This window comes from Lucilia sericata, unplaced genomic scaffold (assembly GCF_015586225.1).
Source record: "Lucilia sericata isolate MDLA Ls3-8-SP2 unplaced genomic scaffold, ASM1558622v1 Contig000195F_arrow, whole genome shotgun sequence".
Classification (NCBI taxonomy): Eukaryota; Metazoa; Arthropoda; class Insecta; order Diptera; family Calliphoridae; genus Lucilia; species Lucilia sericata.
Window position 1 is genome coordinate 224,266 of NW_023994223.1, and position 21,830 is coordinate 246,095.

The 21,830-nt window shown below is 29.5% G+C and overlaps 1 protein-coding gene across 1 annotated transcript in view; it reads right to left on the bottom strand.

Annotated features, from left to right (window-relative positions):
* The window catches only part of LOC119601878 (dolichyl-diphosphooligosaccharide--protein glycosyltransferase subunit STT3B), a 134,027-nt gene that overhangs the window by 48,012 nt on the left and 64,185 nt on the right, over window positions 1–21,830 (bottom strand). Inside the window, exons 2-4 of the mRNA XM_037953114.1 lie at window positions 10,030–10,229; window positions 9,499–9,969; window positions 967–1,165 (exon numbers count right to left, since the gene is read on the bottom strand). Coding sequence (XP_037809042.1) covers window positions 967–1,165; window positions 9,499–9,969; window positions 10,030–10,229 — 870 coding nt within the window. The remainder of the gene's footprint in view (window positions 1–966; window positions 1,166–9,498; window positions 9,970–10,029; window positions 10,230–21,830) is intronic.

A 21,830-nucleotide genomic window follows, 5' to 3' on the forward strand; every position in this document is an offset into this window, starting at 1 on the left:
TTTCTCTATATAAATTCTATTGACATAGAATTTTAATTTGTAAAATTTTGTGAAACTTTTGGATATCTTAATTTAGTAATGAGTTATGCGCGTTTAAGTGATTTTCGGGAGGGGACCTTGTATGGGAGCTATGTTCAATTATGGACCGACCCAGAAAATTGTTTCTCTATAAAAATTCTATTGACATAGAATTTTAATTTGTAAAATTTTGTGAAGATATCAACATTCTGACGGAAGTTATTAACAATAATCTCATTTTCCGGAAATATGTACTTTTGTATGGGAGGTATAAGAAATTGTGGATTGATTTTGGCAATTTTCAACAAGAATAAAGTTCTCGTTTAAAAACAAATGTGTGATGATTTTCATGTAATTATATTGCATAGTTTTCGTGAAAATTGTATCAGAATGTGTAAAAAATGCTTATTTTTTTCGGAGTTGTTTTAAAATTTGATTCATAACTTTTCCCGATGTAAACCGCCTAGGACAATAGGGAATATTCTGGCCAACTTTTAAAAATTTATTTCGCTTCGTTTTTACGTGAGCGTGTTTTACACAGACAGACAGACGGACGGACACAGCTAAATCGACTCAGAATTTCATAAGGACGAAAAATATATATACTTTATTGGGTCTCAGATGAATATTTCTTGGTGTTACACACGGAATGACAAAGTTATCACCCCTCATGGTGGTGGAGGGTATAAAAATTATTTGTGTTTTTGTTTATCATATTTTTTATATTTAACTTTTTTAGGATCATGGAATTTCTTTTATGCCAAACGTTTTTGTGTTCCTCCTGATAAGTTTGCGTCCGCATGCCCTTTTCGAAATTACTGCTTCAATTGATTTTAACCCTCTATCTCAACTAACGGTCCTTTTCATGTGATCATTTAATAAACACGTTTTAAGTTTAATACTAAAATTCTTATTTTATTTTCACAAGCATAAAAGTACAACACCTACCTTTCTTGAAATAAAGTTTGATGATGTTACAGTACGTTCATTTAATTTTATTACAGGCCTATTAAATTCTTCAGGTTTCTTAACTCGATAAATCCGTACCAACCAATGCTCTGTAGTGTACGCTTCTTCAAGATAGGTCAAATCAAAATCTTTATTTCCAATTACAGCATTTCTAGTTCTATCATAACCTGCAGGACCTCTGAAATTTAGTACAAAAATAAAAAATATATACATATTAATAAAATTTCAATAAAAATAAATACTATTTACTTAATGAAATATCACAGCAATGAAATATCACAGCAATGAAATATCACAACAATGAAATATCACAGCAATAAATGAAACAACCCAGCTAGCATTTTGACTCAGTAAACTGAGTCATGTTTGACTCCTTTTGATGACTTAAAAGTGATTAATAAGTTGAGCGCTTAATTGAAAACTGAATATTTGAAAAACAATAACAAAGCAATCATAAATTTATCATCCTGGTGTTTAAAATATGATGGTTTTAAAAATGTATTTTGTGGACATATTTCAAGCAGTTGGAAGATCTAAAATTGTTCCTTATGTAATTGTTTTTGCTTGTAATGAAATAGCAAAACTTACACTTAAAAATGACTCAAAAACGAAAAATGAGTCGAAACTAATTAGAAATGGGGCTCAGAAAAGACTCTTTTGGAAGAGTTAGCAAAACATTTTGTGTGGGCTAAAATGAGTTGATATAATTCTCATTTCGTTTATAAAATTAAATGTATAAGCATTTGAATTTGTGTGATATTTATAAAGTCGATTTTCTGTCAAGGAAATTGAAATTATATTATGCTTTAATTATAATAATTTTCTGTGTTTAATGATCTTCTACGGAATATAGTTGGGCGACTAATCTAAATAATCCAAGTCTAAATAATCCAATTAATGTTTGAAATCTGATTTATTTGAAAACCAATAACAAAATGTATACCAATCATAAATAGGTCATCCAGGTTTGTTTGATTGTTTATAAATTTAGTTTGTAATTATATTTCGCGCAGTCGGAAGATCAAAAACTGTTTTCCGTTGTATTGTATTTGTCTGCAACAAACATAAAAATTACTCAGAAAAGACTCGAAAATGGCTATATGATTCGGAAATAACTCAAAAACGACTAGTTATTTGGCTCATTAATGACTCAAAAAAGATTAAAAAATGAGTCATAATTGATCAGAAGTGGGGCTCATAAATGACTCATTTAGAAGAGTCGCGGGTAGGGTACCATTTTCTCCCGACGAATGTATCATTTATGATCAGAAAATGAGCGCATATATGTTCATTTTAATCGTGCAGAAGAGTCATAAATGACTCGAATGTGATAAAAAAATTTAAAAAATGCTAGCTGGAAAAGTACTTAGGTAATATGCGATGAAATCAGTATGGTGTTCTAAGCGAGCATTCTAAGTACTTAGAATGGAATCTATGCGTAAACCAACACATCATACTCTAATTATAACTTATATTATGATTTAAGCAGTTGTCATTTTAATGTTGTTTTTATACCCTCCACCACCATCAGTGGTGATAAGAGTGTATATATGTATAAGTTTGTCATTCCGTGTGTAACAGCAAAAAAATATTCATCTGAGATCGACTCTACTTCCTCCTCATTTTCGCAGTACGGTATATTGCTGTCCAACTTACTGGCAAAGGAAATAACTGAGCAAAGCACCGATAGCATCAACATAAGTTTACAAATTAATAATTTTTGTTTGCTCATTGTATGAAACATATATTTGGGGAAAGAGCTATATATGTCCGATATTTAACTAACAATTTTTATTTTTTTCCTATACGTTAAAATTTTGAGATAAAGAGGTTTTAATTTTGCATAATCCTTCACGAGTGCTGATGAAATTTTAAGAAATGAGTATTGATTTTGGGGAGCTTGTGCCATTTTTTGAAACCGAATAATCAAGTCAGAAAAAAATCAATAATATAAATTTTAGGACTTTCTTAACCCACTTCTTACCAGTTCTTTTTATTTTTACCAGATTTTTAGTAATTTTTTGTTACGTTTTTTTTAACATTAAAAAAATAATTTTCGAAAATATTAAAAATTTTGGAAAGGCTATGTCCAAAGTTAATTAATTTTTATGTTCCTTCCTATACTTTTTGGGAACCTTATAATCAATACAGAAAAAATTCAATAAAATAAAATTTCGAACTTCCTTAAACCACCTATATATTATACCTTTTATTTTTACCAGATTTTTAGATTTTTTTAAATTAAAATAAAAATAAATTTCGAAAATATTATTTACAATTTATTTCAGATTTACAAACTTACAGATTACGAATCCCTCCAATTCATTTGTTACATTCTCATTTATATTTTTTAAGATTATTTAAATGAAATTTTCAATATTTTTGTAATAAGAAAACCTTTGCTAAAGTCTTGTAAATAAGACCCATAAAATTCTTTATATTTAAAAATTAACTAAAACTCTAACCCCCTTATTCACAAACAAAATTTTTATATTATAAACAGTTTATAAATTAGATTTTGTATGGAAATTTTGTTTTATAAACCTTTTATAAAATTAAAATGTTGTTTGTGAATAAGGGGGTGTTACATCAAAATCGTTGTAATTTTTAAATAAATATAAGACAAAAAAAATATTTTTTAGTAACAAAATCAGTATGCATGGTAATTTAACTTACAAAAGCAAATATTATTGTAATTTAGATACATACATACATACATTCTACATTATAGGTATCTCGTCAACTTCGCTTAGAACTTACTATAGAATTGAATCGTAGTAGCACCCAAGAATGTTAAACTAAAGATTACGTCGGCAGGCGAACATAATTAAAACTTTCTGCGCATATAGGAGCTCTGACGTCACACAATCTGTGTTCCTATTGGTTAATAATTTTCAGCTATAAATATAACAGTGAGACAATTTATCATTTTTATCTAAAAATTAATGGATAGTAACCATTCTTTTCATAAATTTAATTATTTATTGCAATTTCTTTTATAAAATTAAATACCAAAATGTAATAAAAATTTATATAAAAAGGGCACAATGTAAATTTTTTTTCACAATTTTTCACTAGTTTTTTTTGAATATTAATTTTGATTAAATTTGTCCACTGTTCACTCCATGTTTATGTTTTTTCCTCTAAATTTTGATTTTGTTTTTCTGTGTTCTGGATCCTTATTACCGCACTTCACTACACTTATTTATCATTTTATATTTTTTAATGTTATATTTAAATAAATTTAAGGCGAAATTCTTTATATTTTTCAAGAACTGATGAAATATTTTTTTCTAAACTGTCAAAGTAAATTAAATTGCAGGGTTACCAATTATTATAATATACATTAGATTTTTTCAAGAAATTGTTATTTCTACACATGAAACATATTTGGAAACCTTCAAAAGGGAACAACTACGTCATCTAAAGGTAAATCATGCGCAAGGCATAATCTTTAGTTTATCATTCTTGGTAGCACCTACTGATATCGTGGCATGCATTCTTTTATGTTAAATCTAAGTGGAGTTAGTTAGTTAGTTAGTTTGAAAGGAGGATGTATATACATCAAATCCGAAGAAATACACCTAGGCCTCTATCGGGCCTGTTGTGCGCTCCTTAACCAGTGCCTCAGGTGGGAATCGAACCCACCACCTCCGGTCTACCAGACTAGAACACTAACCACTAAGCTACCGGAGGCCACTAAATCTAAGTGGAAGAATAATGTTTTTTTACCGTTACATTAAAAATGATCGCTTGTATTTATAAAAAAATCTTATTTTGCGTTTAATGCACTCAATAGTTAAAGCACACTTTAGCCTTAAAAACCATTAATAAAATTATGATATTCATAAACAAATAATAAACGTATATTAACTATTGTGCTGATTTATGTTTAAGTTGGCAGCACTGTACAATATGGCTGTCATTTTATGTGTTAGTGTTGCGTACAATTAGGATAAAATATTCGTTGATTCGGTTTTCTTAATTTCATATTTTTGTTTATAATAGATTTTTGACAATAAAAACAAACTTTTAAGAAAAATAAATATATATATGGCTTTAATAAATGTCTATTTAGTTCAGATGTATAAATATAACATATAATTTCTAATTATTATTAAAAGTATCCGAATAACGGATATTTTGCGACAAAATATACATCACTATGACACATTTTCTTATTTTTACTTATTTTCCTTGTAATTTTTGATAAATTTTTGCAAATATTGATAAATTTCTTTGATATTTGACAAATTTTAATGCCGGCGAATATATTTTGCATTAGTATAACACTAATCAATATAATTTACATGGTCAATTACTTTATGGCATTATATTTAACCAACAAACTTTGAAAAAGCCAAAACAAATGATTTTGTTCATCATTTGGTTGACAGACGGGCATTTCCAAATTGCCTAAAAATAGTGCTGGACAATTGGAATATTGTCAGATATTCATGCATTATTCCAATAATGCCTAGATTTGAGTTTTTTCCTCAAAATATAATCGTTTAAAAATTTTCTGGGATTTTATTTACAAATTTGTAAACGTTAAAATTAGAATTTTTAGATTTTATTTTAAAAGAAACCATAATTACTTTTCGCAATCAACCTAAAATTACCGGAAAATCTTTATCTGAGAAAAAAATTGTTAAAAATCAAGTTATTGTTGGCTTAAAGAAGGGTCGAGCCTACAATAAAATTCTTCTAATTGTCAATGGTTTATTGAAGGTGTTTTAAGCTATTTCACGTTTATAAATACGATTTTCATGAATTTTGCCTAAAATTGTTTAATAAACCTAAAATAAGTTTTTATAAATACAGCCGTATGAGTTTTTAATGTAACAATATTTGTTTTGTCGGTTCCAAAATATGTTGTATCGTAACACTATAGGGTAATTCCAAAATAAATCGACCAAAAAACGCTTTTGTCCCCTTCGATTTTATTCAAATCAGGAGCATATATTCTATACCTTAATGCGGTTTCTATGGCGTATAAATCATCGTTGCGCGTTCATTTTGTTCAAATTACGAAGATTTTCGGCAATTCACACGTACACTACCCGATCGTAAACAAAACTCATAGCAAGAGCGTAAAAATACAAAAAATTATCTTCAGTTGCATTCAACAATGTAGGTTGATGTCGCTATGTTTCAAAAATTGCAAAAACAATTTGTAAAATCAACAACACAATTTGTAAACAAGGGAATTACTTGCAAATTACTCGTGCACTCCAAAAAAAATTACTAATGCATAAGAATGAAAACACATAAAAACAGTATTTTTAATACTTTTTTACACATTTTAAATAAAAAACATTATCTTTCTGAAGAAATATATATTTTTCTTTTCTTTGAATATGTTTTATCTGTAAAATTTACTATTTTACTTGTTATGAAATTTGATCATAACAAGCGTAATTAGGCAATATTTTTTCTAACTACAATAAAAGCCCAGCGGTAAATGAAACAAAGTACTTAGATAATATTCGATGACATCAGTATGACATTGTAAGCGAGCAACCCAGCGGTAAAAATACACATTATGTACTCGCTTATCTATGTGATATTTCGTGGCAGTCAGTGGTGATGCTTTCACTTATTCTTCCACTTAGATTTAACATAAAAGTGTCCTAGGCTGCCTCATCGATGTGCTCTCGCTTAGAATGTAAGCCACAGTTTCATTAAGACAAATTAAAATTGCAAATAAGAATGTAATGTATGTAGATTACAATCCTATTTGCATTTGTAAGTTAAAATACCATGTCTTCCGATTTTGTTATAGAAAAAATATATATTTTTTTACGTTTATTTCAAATTATGTAAGTTTATTTAAAAATTATCATCAAATAATAAACATGTATTATAGTTAATTCAATAAAAATATAATATAACAATTTTAAAGAAGATAAATGAAATGAATCTTAATTTTCTTTTGAAACTTTCGGCCATCTTCCTTTACAGATCCTGTAAACAATCATGAGGAAATTGTCAGTATTGAAACTAGACTGTATGAAGTAAATTTACCGCAATTTTTCAATGGGGGTATCATATGAAAGCTCCTTCGAAGGGCCATTGAATAATATGTAAATCAAGAACATCAATTTCGAAATTTTCGCGGTTTCCGAATAAAAGCATATTTTTTGGAAAATCGAAAAAATTGTATTTAAACGGCTAACTAAATGGCCAAATTAAAAATTTTTCTGCGAAATGTACTGCTTACTGTGTATAAGTTAAATGCAGAAAGTTAAAATATATTTAAAAACTTAAAACATGGTTTATTTGAAAACTTTAATTAATAACCTGTTTTTAGGAAAGAAAATTTTTGATTTTTTGCACATTTTGTATAAAATGGCGGGAAAAAAATTTTAATATGGAAATTATTCCACGTTTTAGAAATGCGTATGACAAATGTAAAAGTTTGACCCATATCAAATATTTTTGATATGAATTTTGAGACTGTAAAGGAATGGACAAAACCGCGAATATAAAAAGTAATAAATAACAAGATTCATTTAATCACATCCCAGCAAAAAATAATTGATGTCATACTTTACAAACGACATCTTAATCACATCTAAAAATGCGATTGCATACTTTTCGCTTTTATAAACCAAACATATACTTACAAATTAAAACACAGTTAAAAATGAGAAAATAGATGTAGAAAAGTCACTACAAACAACATATTCGAAGTACTTCAAATTTTGATGAAATTTACATAAGCGTTTCATTGAAAGAATGTGGTTTATTTTTGACATACAAATATCGGATTTTTACAACTTCTAAAGATAAGATTAGATGTAGTTCAAAGTTGTCAAAAATGAACAACATCCCTCCAATGACACGCTAATGTAAAATTCATAGGTTTTTCACCTGAATTTGAAGCACTTCGGGTTACTAGTTGTGATGAAAATTCTACATCTTTTTCCACACTTTTTTTCCTGGAATAGAAATTAAATAAAATTCGGCTAATTTGTCAAAATAATCTGTATACTGTTCAAAAAAATTAAATCTTTTGTTAATATTTTACGGAAGCTGCGTTATGAATATTTTACATTTCCTAATGCGCCGTTGCAAGGCCTTTTAAATGATACCACTATCGCCCTACTCCAACCCAGCAAAAAAAGTGTGGAAAAAGATGTAGAATTTTCATCACAACTAGTAACCCGAAGTGCTTCAAATTCGGGTGTAAAACCTATGAATTTTACATTAGCGTGCCATTGGAGGGATGTTGTTCATTTTTGGCAGCTTTGAACTACATCTGATCTTATTTTTAGAAGCAGTAAAAATCCGATATTTGGATGTCAAAAATAAAACACATTCTCTTAATGACACGCTTATGTAAATTTCACTACTCTTTCACCAAATCTTGATGTACTTCAAATATGTTATTTGTAATGACTTTTCCACATCTCTTTCCTCACTTTTAACTGGGGTTTCATTTGTAAGGAAATATTTGGTTTATAAAAGTGAAAAATATGTAATCGCATTTTAAGATGTGATTAAGATGTAGTTTGTAAAGTATGACATCAATTATTTTTTGCTGGGAATAAACATTTATATCTTTGCATAACAAGTGTTTACAAAATGGACTCAAATGACCCATTCATATTCAATATTTGTGGTCAAAAATCTGTCAGAAATATTCTTTGCAAAATTGTTCTTCAGATAGCTAGACAAAAAATATGTTTTTGATGTGAATTGTGAAAGTATTTGTAAAGTTTTAATAAATTTTTCAATTTTTTTTTCAATTTCAAATTCTTTATTTCAATAACCTAGCCTATATAGGCCATAATCGGTTATAAATTTCTACTTATAAATTTAGTGTTAAAAAGCACAACTTTCAATGACCGATAACTAAAAGTTTGAACTACCAACGCCGAACAGTTTGGGGGTTTTTAGAGTATTAAAACTTAAGTACTTTAGTACTTTAAGTTATCATAGGAATTTTTCACCCCCAGACCATGACCCTCAATTTGTTGCACAGTGTTATATAATATTTGTAGATATTTGCATACTAATGTTAGAGTTATATTAGTACACAATATTTTAATGCCACACATCTTATATTGTTTAGAAGTTATTGAAGGATGTTCGATAGGCGAACACTTAAAATTGAGAAGAGTAACTCGCCAAATAATAAGTTATGTTTATAAATTACATGTTCAGGATCATACATAATTTTATGAAAATAGATTTCTCGGATGAAGTTTTCCTGAGTATGCAAAAATAAGATCGTTAAGATTGTTTTATAAGATTGCCAAATATGGAAAACCACGGAATTTATATAAATTATTTAACTTTTCTCACAGTTTCAGAAATACACAGATAAAACTACCAAAAATAACATGTTCTTCTTACGAAAAATCATTTTTGGTTAGAATTTATCTATTTATTTAAATTTAAAATTAATAATAACTATAAATTATAAGCAATTATATATGGCGAAATTAATAGGCTCGGTTGTAAAAAATAAATAAAAAAATAAATAAAACGTTATTTATTTACCTGTAATCTAATTTTAATTCGCCAAAACGGTAATAACTTAGTTTGTACATAAGACAGTTTAAAAGAGCAGGCGCGCCTTCTGCATCCACTCTAAATTCTCCACGTTCCGTAAAATAATCGCTTTCTTTTATATCTCTCGGATGTTCACCTTCGGCAATTCGTACCATCCACAAAAATTTATTTATATCATCTCCAGAATATCCTATCACGCCCCCAAATATTACAAGAACATAATCAACGTCCAACGATGTCATTATTTCATACGACTTTTCCTCCGTAGATGACATTGCCTTTCCAACTAGTGCAATGTGACTATTATTCCATGTATTATTGTCAACAAGCGTGGTTCTATTTGCCATTCCAGCTATTTGGTAGCCATAATCCCACCACGACATAATTCTGGAGTCTTCTTTTGTATTTTGTGAAAGCCAATAATATGCTTCTCTAAAGTCGTCTAAAATATTGCGAGAACTAACAAAAAATATAAATTTTTAAATTGTATTAAACAAACATGTATATATTACAAATTACCCGTCTTGACTGTTATGAAATGCTAGTACAATTGAAGGACTAGAATAAGCATTGCTAGTAACCCATGTGCAATGTACAGCAAACATCATTAATATCATTAATATTGCTAATATTACAATACTTCTTAAGTTTGATCCGATTCCACTGCAACTTTCATTTAGAGGTGCATCATATTTTGGGCGATGCTTCAATTTACCAGCCTTAAAATAAATAAATATTCATATGTATATTAATAAATAACAAGTTAGAGTGTTTTATTCGGCTGAGCCGAATCTGAAATACCCTCCACCAGCTACTATTACATTAAATTTTTTTTAATTGATTAAATATTTGTAAAAATAATATTTAATTTGTGAATATTACAGACACATATTTTTATAGCTTATGTGCCAAATTTTGTATTGATATCATTATTTGGTAATGAGTTATATCCCTGCAGGAAATGAAGCGATTATTGTCTAAAAGCCACTAGTACTATTACTAGTACAAAAGAGGTTAGACTTTTTATGAAAAAATACTAGTACTAGAAGTAGTTAAAGGACTACCACTTGCAGACCGATTTTTATTTGACATGTGTTGGAAAAAATAAATTATTGAAAATATTAAAATATACATTGTTCAGCTCCAACAAGATTTCCAAGATTTTATATAAAAATAAAACAAAGAATATTCAATTTTATTATTGAGACGAAGATCTCTTTTTTATTTTAACCAAAATATTACCTCGAAGAAGTAGATGGTTTTTAAATGTAATATGCACGTAGTGCTTGTGACGTAGACAAATCAAGGTGATTTATAATGTCAAAACGAAACAAGCATAAATTTGGCAAACAATATTTAAGCACCGTTAGCGGTTTACTCGTTAGAATCTTCCAACAAAGTTGCAATAAAGAGGAGCTTTATAAGATTCTAACGTTGTTATAAAAAATATTACAAAAAAAGTAATTATGTACATCAATTTTAACTTAAACATTGCCGGCCACCTTGCAATACATAATGAATTGCAAACGATTTAAATACGATGAATATTTTTACGAAGTCTCTCGACTTTCCCCACAGAACCTAAGTCCTGAAGGTGGATTTTTACGAAGTCTCTCGACTTTCCCCACAGGACCGAAGTCCCGAAGGTGGATTTTTAAGAAGTCTCTCGACTTTCCCCACAGAACCGAAGTCTCGAAGGTGGACTTTTTCGAAGTCTCTCGACTTTCCCCACAAAACCGAAGTGCTGCAGGTGGATTTTTAAGAAGTCTCTCGACGCCTGCAGGTGGATTATTATGTCCCGAAGGTGGATTTTTAAGAAGTCTCTCGACTTTCCCCACAGAACCGAAGTCTCGAAGGTGGACTTTTTCGAAGTCTCTCGACTTTCCCCACAAAACCGAAGTGCTGCAGGTGGATTTTTAAGAAGTCTCTCGACGCCTGCAGGTGGATTATTATGTCCCGAAGGTGGATTTTTAAGAAGTCTCTCGACTTTCCCCACAGAACCGAAGTCTCGAAGGTGGACTTTTTCGAAGTCTCTGGACTTTCCCCACAAAACCGAAGTGCTGCAGGTGGATTTTTAAGAAGTCTCTCGACGCCTGCAGGTGGATTATTATTTAATATAAGTAATGTAATATATGTATATAAAGATAATAAATAAGAAGGTAAAAACATAAATAAGGTAGTAGGAACATAAATATATTTCTGTGAGCATTTTAAAGTGATTATATTAAACGTTAAAAAGCGTTAGACCACGTAGAATACGTTAAATTGTCGATATATGTTTCAAAGTCCAAAGGATTAGCTGGACCTGTCAGTATCCAACCAAATAGTTTTCCGTGCCAATAATGACCCTAATACGTTTTGTTGTATTTCCGGTAAAATAATGCGCGGATATAAATCTGCTCCGATAAGAATATCTACAGGCCTACTAGTAAAAAGATTAGAATCAGCCAAACAAAGATTTGGCAATAATTTTTCAATATCGACATTTATAGAAGTCGAAGGCAAATTTCCTGTTATTTCTGGTAAAACAAATGTTTTATTGAAGAATCTAAATCTGAACTAATTTCCAAAGGACAAAACTTTGTAACTCCAAAAACCACATTGTTAACGCCAGAAACGTTAGAATTCGCAGAATGAGTGGGAAGTTTTATTTTTTGTAAACGTTCAGAAATGAAAGAACATTCTGAACCCGAATCTGTTAATGCACGGCTGTTATGAATTATGTTTACCATTGCAGTCCCTAACAAAACGGACTAATTCTGTCTAGTATGAAATACTTGTGGATTAGAAGTAACATTATTGGACGTTTTTGCGATTGTCGAGTGTGGGAGTTAGTGGGTCGCAGAACCTCACTGGAATTATGTTAAGTAGAAACAGTATGTCTTTCAACTATAGAATTATCTGTATGCTGATGATGAAGCATAGAATGATGTCGATTATTACAAATAAAACAGTTGTACAACATCTGACTTTAGGTGTCCTCGAAAAGCAATTAGTACAGCAGTTATAATCATTCACAGTAGAAATTCTGTCAGATACTGAAAGATTTTTAAATCGACGACATTATAAATAGAAAGAGCCGTAAGGCAACTATTAATTCCGCCTTGTAATGTTTTGAGCGCTGTTATCGATTCCTTGTTAAGGAAAGGAAGACCAAAAATATGTTTTAGTTGGTTGTGTACCAACATACAAGGATTCTCATATGCTTCCTTTAAATCGCGCCAGGCTACCTCAAAACTTGCGTTAACAAGTGGATATTTAGAAACGATTTATTTTGCTTCACCCTCGGTTTTTCGTATCAAATGGCAAAGGCGTTCTATATTGCTAAGCCGTGAGCTATTAATAAAAATTGCGGTAAATAAATCCTTAAAAGCGGGCCAAGAAACATAGTCACCTCCAAATGGATCGATATCACAAGGAGGGAGAGTCAGACTATGCTCTGAATTACCGGAGTTCGGATTTACTGTTGGAGATTCACTACTTTTCGAATCCGATTTGAATTTATATATTTTATCATATATGAATCCTCCACATTGGACATAAGCTGAGTAGGTGGCTTGATATTTAGCACTCACCACTTCAAATTCACTAGTTTCTAAAGTGTTAAGACATACGTTGTAAGTCGTCTTAACATTTTTCCAAAGTGTTTTTAACTCCTCACTCTGAATCTCAAAGGCATAAACCGTATGAATTTCTTCGCCAAAATTACTAAACATATGCCTGAATGCAATAAGAGCATCCGATGCTTTTATAAATGTGTTTAGTGAAGAAACCGGCATTTTTTAATATATGAAAAGTCAATAAAAATAAATTAATAGCCCGATATCTATTTACTAATTGACTACAAATTTTATATCAACAAACGTGATAATAGTCAAACTGGCCGAGCGTTGGGTGACTAATATAAAGGTAGAAGAAGAATCAACCTTTTATGTATTAAATTTTTTATTTTACAGATCTAAATCTGTAAACAAATAACGCACAAAAGAAAATGTAAAAACCACGCACAAAGAAAATGTAAAATTTTAACAAAATTTACTTTAGTTTATTGTCCGTAGGATCAAAAAGAAATAAAAATATTTAAATATAAATTAAAGTTCAAATTAGTGAAATCTATCCACAAATAAAAAAAAAATAAAACAAAAATTCACAAAAAATGTGTGAAGAAAACAAACGAATTTTACTACTTGCTCACAATTGAAATATATTTACGTACCTTATTTCGTAGAAATAAATAAATGATAAATATATCTCCGGTGGACTGTATTGTAGGAATGGAGTTGAAGGTGCCAAAAAAGATCCGGTACTGATATCAAGATCCAAAAAATCCGGTTCGCCAGGACCAAATGTTCAGCTCCAACAAGATTCCCAAGATTTTATATAAAAATAAAACAAAGAATATTCAATCTTATTAGAGACGAAGATCTCTTTTTATTTCAACCAAAATATTACCTCGAAGAAGTAGATGGTTTTTAAATATAATATGCACGTAGTGCTTGTCTCGTAGACAAATCAAAAGTGAATTATAATGTCAAACGAAACAAGCATAAATTTGGTGGCAAACAATATTTAAGCACCGTTAGCGGTTTACTCGTTAGAATCTTCCAATAAAGTTCCAATAATGAGGAGCTTTATAAGATTCTAACGTTGTTATAAAAAGTATTACAAAAAAAGTAATTACATCAATTTTAACTTAAACATACATAATTCTCAAACATTTTGCATAAAATAAAGGAAATTTACAAATATTTCCTTTCAAATTAGAGGATAAATAGTGAATGACTGTTTGGGTATAGTTGGGTACAGAGCAACATATGTGAGTACGTATGTTAAATTTTAAAATTGCAATGAGTTTTATATGTACATATATGTAGTTATTTTATCGCAAATGTATTTGAGGCAATACCTGAATGCAATTTGGTGGACATTATATGTATAACCCACGATATCAACGTTGCTGGGGCGGATAGAAACCAGATTTTCTTCAAGCTAGTATAAATATATTTACAAAATGTTTTATTTGAATTGAATTTTTATAAACAAAACAATATAAAAACCAATTTTGTATTAATTTTTACTTGGAACCTAGCAGGAGGATTACAAAGGAGCAAGAACTAGTAATTAACTGGTTCTAAAGGACCCAATTGGGTCCAAGTGTACTAGTATAAGTCCAGAACTAATGGTACTACTAATTTTTCAAACACACTCAATGTTAATTTGAGCATTAAGATGGTATAGGAAAGTTTACAGTTGGGAACTAGTACTGGTGATTTTGGTACTAGTAAAGTACTAGTTTGGTACTAGTTCCATTTCCTGCATGGATGGGAAATTCTTTTTTTGTTTTATATTTTAAGAAATCAACTTTGTGCATTAAATATTTCTTTCGTTTAATATCTTGAAAATTAAGTGAAATGAGTTGCAAATAGTAGCCGTCTCTGCCGCTACACAGTGGGGCAGAATGGAAATTTTTTGGAAATAAATCTGGCATTTCTAAACGGCTGATACGATCGGGATAAAATTTGGCGTGAGCGTAGCCAAGGAGTATTCGAGTTTAAGTTTTGAAGATGAACCCTGCAGATGCCCCAGGGACGGCGCTGTGGCGGCTCAAAGTAGGGTACCTACGACATGTAAAATTTTTTAACTCGTGCCATTTTTTTGTTTTTCACCCAAATACAAAGATTTTTATATTTTGTGAAAGCGCTCGACGAGATCTTGAAAAAACATGCTTGGACATACTACTTATCTCTTATAATATCCGAGTTATAGGCATTTAAAAATTTAGTGATACAAAATTTACCATACCTTGGTCCGCCTTTTTTTGAATACCGGGCGTAATTTTGGACCAAATGGACTCAATTTTTTCTTGTTAGTTAGACAACAAAATTTCCAATAATATACAAAAAAATTCAGATCAATATCGTTTACAGATCCAAAAATATACGTTTTTTAATTTAAAAATTCAAAAAATTTTAGATTTTTGGCGTTTTTTTGCCAAAAATGTGTCTTAACTCTTTTATTAATAAACTAAAATTTTTATTAAGAGCATATAACAATTTTATAGTTTTCTAAAAGGTATCTTTACGCAGAACGCTTTGGCGTAAAAAACTTGTCCTATTTTTTGAAAATGTTGCCACTGCGTCCTTCCGAATATGACCTATTTTTTATCAAAACTTCAACTTTGGGCGACATGTTCTAAAATCGCAAAGCTGGGATCAGAAAACTGAAAGCAGTTTTGGAAACCTCAATATGTTTTCTATTTACTCCAAAAGTATTTTCCCAGCCCTGAAAGAAATGTGGACCCTATGGGCAAAAAAGTAAAAAATCCCATTTTTGGGATTTTCATTCCTATATTTGGGAATTGCGGGATGCCCTTTGACCTTTTCAATTCTTTTTTTGCATATTCTTATTTGAAATGACAAATTTAACAAGCGTTGAAAATTTCATTGAGTTTTGTTCATAAATAAAGATTTTGTCATATATTACATATTTGTTTAATTTCTAAAACTATGATTTATATCAAAATTTTAATAGGATCGCAGATAGCTACAACAATTTAGTCCATATTTATCCCTTAATATCATTTTTTAGTTAGATATGGAAATTCTCGACCCTTTACAAAAAATTTCAAGCCAATATCTCAATTACATTCAAAAATATGTTCATTTAAACCTGTGTCCTTTAATTTCATCTTTTTCATATTTTAGTATTATGTATGACAGAACATACATTTGGTGTTGAATAAAATATTTGGACAATTTTTAAAAATTATTTAGTTAATTATTTTATTATAATATTGTATATAAAATAAAAAAAATTATAATTTTATTATGAGCCACGCACAACAACACCTAAATCACCCCACACGAATTACCTTTCCCGCCCACCGAAATATAAAACACAATTTAATACAATATCATCAGTTAGTATAATAGCTTTTTTTATTTGAACTGTTTATCTTAAACATAATACAATTAATTCTTACAACCTACTTATATAGTTAATTCCTAACACTACTTATTTTCTATAAAATAATCTGTCATATCGGTATACATATCCAGAAGGTAATATAAGTCCTTTAAATCTTCCTTGTTTTGAGATGATAGAGTTTCATAACAAATCCATCTTTTTCGCATAGTTGAAAGAACAGGATCAGAAGATAGAAGTAAACTATTAAAAATATCTTCATTCTGTGATTGCCTGGAGCATTTTCTTGAGCTGAATAGTTGAACATGCTTAAAATCTCGATTCCTCGCTTCCTGGGCTTCTTCTGTTAACTCTCCAAGTGGAAGAATATTCGATTCAATTATTATTTGACCATGACACAATACTTTGTGTACTGTTGGTGTTAGTTCCCTCCATGGATACAGAGATACAAGTAATTTAGAAATTTCAGATGTGTATTCCCCAAATCGATTTTCATTAATTTTATGTTTACTATTCAGTGCCATTAAAATAGTTTTAACTCTTCGAAGCAACTCCTTGTCGATTCCAGTTATTTTTGAAGTAATTTCAAAATCACGAAAAAACCTTCTCGCCGTATTACCGTCATTTGTACTACCGCAACTTGAAAGTGGTTTGTCGATGTTTAATCCCATCTGAACTTTAAATTCTTCTTGGATTCTGCGTTTTTCCGCAGGTCTCAGTTCTTTCAATTCTTCATTATTTTTTGTTGATTTAGTAGGATAGTTTGTTTTTTTTTCCTGGATCGCCTTGTATGATGGTAATATATTGTGTCCTTTTTCATGCAGAGCTTTCCTTAATATTTGGTACTTATTTCGACTGGGACCCAGTTCCAACATAAGCGCTATTGCTTCCTCTTCAGTAAAATTTGATTATGATGTTGGAGTTGGTATACTTTCCACAATTCGCTTAAGTCGTTTTGGTGATGCATTAGGAAGAATAGTTGCAATATGTACGACATCCATAGGTTGGTTTTCCTTTTTCAGCATTTCGTTAAATGTATCAGCAATTTCCTCATTTGAGATTGAAAAAAGTTTTTGTGTGACCCTCTTTTTTTTTACCTTGAACATAAGTCTTCGTATGACTTGCAAGGCGCTTCTGTTGATGTGTTGTAAGTTGAGATTTCCGTAGTAGTTTCCATCCAACTACAAAATTTTAATCGAAATTTCTTTTGATTTCCATCCACAGACTTACTTTTTACATCAAAAAGTTTTAAAAAGTTTTCAATTTTTGATATGCCTGATTTGTCTACTTTTCTACTATATGTAGTTTTTATATAATTTGAAATGTCTTCAATTCTTTCTGGCCCTTTTGAAGATATACTCCATAAAACGGAACACAACTCTTCGTACTTTAATGTAATCTTCATTGTAGATTTATTAAATATGGTACTTAAAATCTGAGAAGTTTACTTATATACCAATTCTTGTCATTTCCGATACAGGTATTCCAAAGTAAAAAATTACGAATTGTCTACCTATTAACATTTAGGACTATATTACTATAACCTGTAATTCAGTCATTGATATTTCTTATTAGTGAATGAATCGAAATTATCATTACCTGTATATTTTTACCTACATGATCATAAACGAAACAGAACGAAATGATCTGTCGAAAAATTTAGGTAAAAAATAGTTATAAATTTTTGAAAATGTAAGCATAATAGGACCTTTCAATTATAAGGATAAGCAAACAATTAGAAAATAGGTAAATATAAGATTTAAATATGTGCTGTCATACTTAATACTAAAATATGAAAAAGATGAAATTAAAGGACACAGGTTTAAATGAACATATTTTTGAATGTAATTGAGATATTGGCTTGAAATTTTTTGTAAAAGGTCGAGAATTTCCATATCTAACTAAAAAATGATATTAAGGGATAAATATGGACTAAATTGTTGTAGCTATCTGCGATCCTATTAAAATTTTGATATAAATCATAGTTTTAGAAATTAAACAAATATGTAATATATGACAAAATCTTTATTTATGAACAAAACTCAATGAAATTTTCAACGCTTGTTAAATTTGTCATTTCAAATAAGAATATGCAAAAAAAGAATTGAAAAGGTCAAAGGGCATCCCGCAATTCCCAAATATAGGAATGAAAATCCCAAAAATGGGATTTTTTACTTTTTTGCCCATAGGGTCCACATTTCTTTCAGGGCTGGGAAAATACTTTTGGAGTAAATAGAAAACATATTGAGGTTTCCAAAACTGCTTTCAGTTTTTTGATCCCAGCTTTGGGATTTTAGAACATGTCGCCCAAAGTTGAAGTTTTGATAAAAAATAGGTCATATTCGGAAGGACGCAGTGGCAACATTTTCAAAAAATAGGACAAGTTTTTTACGCCAAAGCGTTCTGCGTAAAGATACCTTTTAGAAAACTATAAAATTGTTATATGCTCTTAATAAAAATTTTAGTTTATTAATAAAAGAGTTAAGACACATTTTTGGCAAAAAAACGCCAAAAATCTAAAATTTTTTGAATTTTTAAATTAAAAAACGTATATTTTTGGATCTGTAAACGATATTGATCTGAATTTTTTTGTATATTATTGGAAATTTTGTTGTCTAACTAACAAGAAAAAATTGAGTCCATTTGGTCCAAAATTACGCCCGGTATTCAAAAAAAGGCGGACCAAGGTATGGTAAATTTTGTATCACTAAATTTTTAAATGCCTATAACTCGGATATTATAAGAGATAAGTAGTATGTCCAAGCATGTTTTTTCAAGATCTCGTCGAGCGCTTTCACAAAATATAAAAATCTTTGTATTTGGGTGAAAAACAAAAAAATGGCACGAGTTTAAAAATTTTACATGTTGTAGGTACCCTACTTTGAGCCGCCACAGCGCCGTCCCTGGGGCATCTGCAGGGTTCATCTTCAAAACTTAAACTCGAATACTCCTTGGCTACGCTCACACCAAATTTTATCCCGATCGGATCAGCCGTTTAGAAATGCCAGATTTATTTCCAAAAAATTTCCATTCTGCCCCACTGTGCGCTAGACTTATACTTAAAGTTATAAAAATGCATTCAGGAAAAATTTAGTGTGATTGGACCTGGTTAACTGGTGTCACCACGGCTCTGAAGGGGAAAAAGGTTTTCCAATTATTTACTATTTTTGGATTTTAATAGTAAATAATTGGAATATGTATTCAAAACTTGGAATATATAAAATACAAAAATCGGTCAAAAATTGTTAAAGTTATTACAAATTCCCCTGATCATTTAGTGTCACAAAACGCTTAAATGAGAAATATTTAAAAAGTTTTACCAAATTTTGACAATTATTTTAATAAAACCACGTCATTACGTTAAATATATTCCTATTTATTTAAATGTGTGTTTTTATCCTCATTGGATAGCGTAAACCATATTTGGGGTATAGTCATAAATGCAAACCCATCAGACAGCAGTTTCAATTTTGTTAAGAAAATTTTAAAATTTTAAGAAACCTTTTTTTTTTTAAGAGTAACAGAAGTAACACTCAGGCATTAATGCCTATAAATACATAGACCGTGTTACTTTCTTTGAAAAGGGATAGAGTAGAGGAGAAAAGTGGCGAAAGTGAAGGATAAAAGAAAGCTTTGTTTATTTACAACTCTGTAATTACACTTTATGTTGCAGCACCTCTGGTGTTGAGCTTTAAGCTTTTTATAGCCAATTTATATCTTCTTGAAACCATAGTGAAATATTATTTTGCTTTCAACCGATTTAAATGAAGCTTAATATAAGTATATAATGAAAACCCGCATTTATGACGACACCGAGAAGGGATATGTTAACTACAAAAGAAATTTCATCAAAATTTCTCTTTCGACGAAAACGCGGTGTTTCTTGTGTTGCAAGATAATTCAACGAAGCACACCTAAACCGCTAATTAAAATTGTTAACACTAAACATTAATCGGTAGGTGACAAAGAAGCTTATGCCAAAATCGATAAGCCGTTAGAAAAAAGTACAATTTTGCATTAAATGCATTGAAAAAAATTCGGTCATGTGTATGAAATTATTTCCAAACTTTATATTGATTTTCATTTTAACGATTTTTATATTATTTACTCATTTAAATTCAGAAATGGAAGCAGAAGATAATTATAAACAAGCAATTATTGGTTAACGACAAAAATATTTGCATCAAAGTTTTCGTGTGCAGCAAACGCAGTGTTTTTCTTTCAAGAAAAACTAATGAAGCACATTCTTCCCGCTAATTAAAATTAATAAAATTATATACTTTTAGGTTGCTATTAATGAGGCCTATAGTAAAATCTATAAGCCGTTCGAAAAAATATAACCATTTTGGATTTAATGCAGTTTAAAAAAAAAATGCATTCGAATATATGCATAAATAAATTAAAACCTCATAATTTTTAATCTATTAAACATAAATGCATAAATTTAGTTAATGATTGTAAATTAATGTATTAATTCATCATGTTAAATAGTATATTAAAAAATGTGTATGTACTTAGTTTTATAAAAACATATTTTTTGAAGAGTTTGAAAAAATTCTTAAAAAGCGTATTTGTATTTTGGGTCCTTCGTCGTGGGATATATCCACACTTATATTTTTGAATTTCAAGTAAAAACGTAATTTTGGGATTTTTTTAACTTTTAACTTTAAACCGCTATAACATTTGCTAAAAAATATTCACGAGAAGATAAATGTAGCAGCGAAAAATGCTTCGGGGGTTTGAATACATTAATGGTATACTCTCAATTTGTGAAGAATTTTTTTAAAAAAAGATTAAATTTTTTTGAACAGTATACAGATTTTTTTGACAAATTAGCCGAATTTTATTTAATATCTATGTGATTAAATAAATCCTGCTTTTTATTTATTTATTTTTTTTTTTTTTTTTGTATTCGCGTTTTATCCATTCTTTTAGTCTCAAAATTTATATCAAAAATATTTAACATCGGTATCAAACTTTTACATTTGTCATTACCAAGGCAAGGATTTGTATGCAAATGCATGTTTGTTGTCAGTTACTCAAAGTAACTTTTAACTAGTTTTCTTTTCGAATGAAGAAATTTAGAACAAAATGGCATCGATTTGTTGTTGCATATTTTTGCACATATTGTTATAAATGCATAAATTGCGTATTTTGCTTTAAATTGCATAATATTTTTATAGCATATTTTGTATATTTTTTAATTTTTCGAACACAAATTGTGGTGGAGTTTATAAAAATATGTAATTTTTATACCCTCCACCACCATCAGTGGTGATAGAGGGTATATATAGCTTTGTCATTCTGACTTGTTACAATAAAAAAAATTATTTGAAAAAAATTTAAATTTTGAATTAAAAAAATTGTAAACAGTAAAGAAATATCCATCTAAATTC